The sequence below is a fragment of the Plasmodium gaboni genome (assembly GCF_001602025.1).
Source record: "Plasmodium gaboni strain SY75 chromosome Unknown, whole genome shotgun sequence".
NCBI classification, from domain to species: domain Eukaryota; phylum Apicomplexa; class Aconoidasida; order Haemosporida; family Plasmodiidae; genus Plasmodium; species Plasmodium gaboni.
Window position 1 is genome coordinate 1 of NW_017385477.1, and position 4190 is coordinate 4190.

Below are 4190 nucleotides of genomic sequence, written 5' to 3' on the forward strand. Positions count from 1 at the left end.
ATTTACTATAAATATAAATTTTATTGTATATTATATATATCATATATATATGGAATAAAACAAAAATATTTAAAATGTATTCTTTATTATACATTTGATTTTATTATACAATTTTATCAATTATGTTAAATTATTTTATACTTATTCGTAATTTATTATTTTTTGTAATATTTCTTTTAAACAAGGATTTAAAAATATATTTTTTGATATTTAAAATATATATATATATTCAAAGTTATTTTTATAACAAATAATGTTTTTAAAAAAACATAAAATTAATATTTACTAATATATATATATATATATATATATATATATATATATATTAAGCAAAATTGATATATTTAATATAACATTTACACTTTAATAAATTTTATAAAAACGGTCCTAATAAAAATGTACATTGATACTTTAGTAGATTTCCCAGATTCAAAAATGTTAATATATAATGTTTGATTGAAATATATATAATAAGTATCTTTAAAATATTAAATATAAATATATTTATAATAAAGCATATTAATAAAAAATATGCATGCAAATATTATTTTGTATATTTGACATATGTATATTATATAAAAAAAAAGAATGTTGTAAATGGAATACTTTTTAAGAACAATTTATATTAAATAAAATATAATTATTTAAATTTTTTGTAATAATTATAAAAACATTGATTAATGAAGTTATTTAAAATTGATATTTTTATTTAAATATATATAAAGAAAATAGTATGTTTTTTTATTAAATTAATTATTTTATTCGTTTATTTGTTTCCTATATTTAATTAAATTATAAAAAAATTATAAATATTAATATATATATATATATATAATATAACATACCTTATTTTTTAATTCATTTATTTTTATTTTTTTATGTAATATATGAATGAATATATATTATTATTTGTTATAATTTCATTCTTTATATAATAATATAAAAATAAATAATTAAGTTATTAATATGGCGAGAAAAAAAAGTTTTTCTGTTTTTCCATTTTATCTTTTTGATGAAAACCGAAAAAAAAAATTCCATTATATATCATTTAAATTACTTTGTTTAAGTTTATATATCGTTGTATTTTATTATGTATTTGTAAATGTAAGTTGATTATATATAATTTTAAGTATTATTATTATTTATTTGTTTTATAAGTTTCAAATACTATATCATATCTATTATCTTATATGTATATATATCTTATATAATTATTTTTTTTTATATAGACATCTTTAGAAAACAAGGGCTTACAAATTGTTAATATTAGCAATGTATGTGAACGCAATTTAGGTGAAGCACAAACAAAAAATGAGGGACCAAAATGGAAAAGATATTTAAAATATAAAAAAGAAGATGTAAATAAAACAAAGCACAATACAAATAATATGAAATGTAATGAACAAAAAGTAGAGGGAAATAAACATAGTACTAATAATGATATGAAAAATACTAATGTGGAAAAAAAAAGTAATAGTTCTACAAATAACATAAATTATAATGATATGTCAAAGAATTTAACGGAAAAGGAATTGTATGATGTATTAAATTCATTAAAAGAATGTCCGCCCAAAGAAGATCTTAGAAATATATGGAATCACACAATGGGTGTTGCAAAAGAAGATTTGGATAATCTATTAAAAGAGTCAAAGGCATCAATACAAAAATATTTAGATAATGATATTCTGAAAAATACTGAAAGATATGGTATTAAATACTTTGTATATGATGAAATGTGGAATTTATATATTTCCAAATTTTCTAAAGAAGTAGCAAATGAAGAAGTAGAATACACTAAAAACTTTTATAACTTAATTAATGGTAAACATACAATTGATGATATATTAAAATTTATTTATTCATTCTTAGAACATTTTAAGACTATAATAAATGAATTACATAAAAAACATCATAAAGATCTCTTAGAAACTGTTTCCAAACATGTGAATAAGAAAAAATAATTTTTATAAAAATTAAAAGAAATATATTTTTAATTATAGTATGTATAAAATATTAATTGTAAGTGTTTTAAAAATCTATTAAAATTATTAAAAGTAATTATTTATATTAAATTTATACAAATCTATTTTTTTTTTTAGCAGAATAAACAAACATAGAGAGATATATTTTATTGTATTCTGATATGTGTGCTGGAATAAAATTTATTAAATATATATATTTTATTTTTAAGAATGAATTATTATATTAATCATATAAATTAACGTATATATAAATTTTTTAAACAAATATTAGAAATATGAGTCTTCTTATATATATATATATATATATATATATATATATATGTATATACTTATTTGTTTAATTACAATATAGTTATTATAAAGTGTTTTCTAATAATATAGTATATATAATATTTTGTGTAATTAACAAACTTATTAACATTTGTATATAAAAGAATAATCATTTTATTACGTTAAGAAATAAATACGAATAAAATATGGAAATATAATGTTTTAAACACTTCAGATTATATATATATATATATATATATATATATATATGAATATATGTATTCTTTAGTACTGTTAACACAACAAACATTAAATAATATTAAAATAAAATGAACCATATTGTTTAAATTTATTTATATATAGTTTTTTTTTATTTTATCTTAAAACCTGAAATTAAGTTCTGATGGTAATTGATATACTTCTTTTTTTTAATCTTTTTTATTGTGCATTTTCTGATTTATTTTATATTGTAAGTGTTCTAAAATAATATTATAGTATATATACAATTCTCAGGTATAAAACACCATATATATATAACGTCGTACATATAATATATATTTTTAAATGTTCCACATTATATATTTATATATTGTGAAGTAATATAGTTTGTAAAAATAGTATTATATATAATATATAAAATATTATATGTAATAAAAAAAAAAAAAAAAAAAAAATTAATTTATATAAAAATATAATAAGTTCTACAATTTATAATGAAGGAGAGAAATGGTTAGTATTACACACATGTATATATATATATATATATAATAAGCAATGTAGAAAAAAAAAAAAAAAACGAAAAAAATGAAAAGTATAATTTTTTAAGAATATAAAAAAAAATTATATTAAAAAATTGAACAGAGAAAGTATTAACAGAACTATTTTCGTCATTGAAAACTGGCATAAAGAGAGACGATTTACGTGCATGTCAATATAGAATGTCATTAGCATATAAGGTCTAAAAATGTTGTCTCAAATTAAATTTTATTTCAGGATGTGTGACACCAAGTTGTGTTTGTTTGGTAAAGGTCTAATAAATAAATGGAAAAGTACTTTTTTCTTTTGTAGAAGTTATTAACCAAACAATTACTGCTTTAGCTACGAAATATGGAATTTATTATGGTATTAAATATATAATTTCTGAATAAAAAAAAATTAGATATATGTATTATAGGTTTATTTCAATTGTGAAAGGCTGCTAATGTAGAAAAGCTTAATAATAAAAATGAATTTATTGAATCAGTGAATCTTCCAAATATAATGTAATTCAATATATCTGGTTATAATGAAAAAGAAGTTCTTTGCCTTCTTGTAAAAGAAGAATGCTTTCACTATCAAGAGGTTTATAGAATTAAGCATACAAAATAGTGTGAGGTATGTTAAAAAAATTTGACGCATATACTACACAAGTTACTAATGGAACTAATATATTACGTATAGAATAAAAAACAGATATAATAGATGCTACATGTACTAGTTACAAGAGTGTTATTATTTCTTCTGCAGATTCCATATTGTTTATATATTTGGTTATTGTAATTAATTCTTTATTATTACGTTATCGTAGTAAGAAAAAAAAATAAATTGAAGAAAAAATTAAATTATACAAAGTTATTAAATCAATTTTTATAAGGAGTTATGATATTAAATGTAATTGAATGTTGTGTAAATATTCTAGTTAGAAATACAACGATATTATGGCAATCATTGTTTTTATAAAATTATATTATTTTATCTTATAAGGTGTTATATTAGTTATTCTAACGTGGTTATATAATTATTTAATTTAAATGTTCTTTTTCTTTTTTTTTTTAAATGAAAAAAGTGAAATTTATATTTTTTTTTAAATAAAGAACTTATATAAAAATATATTGTTAATATATTATTTAATAAAACAATGTATTATATATTTATTAAATACGTCATATAAAAAAATAT

At 16.7% G+C, this 4190-nt stretch overlaps 1 protein-coding gene across 1 annotated transcript; it reads left to right on the forward strand.

Annotated features, from left to right (window-relative positions):
• Window positions 1-966: 966 nt before the first annotated feature.
• Window positions 967-1961, forward strand: PGSY75_0033600 (exported protein (PHISTa); the record flags this gene model as incomplete). Its single annotated transcript, XM_018783469.1, has 2 exons — window positions 967-1104; window positions 1230-1961. 2 exons carry the CDS (start codon window positions 967-969, stop codon window positions 1959-1961), a joined length of 870 nt encoding a protein of 289 aa, XP_018638759.1.
• Window positions 1962-4190: the final 2229 nt, after the last annotated feature.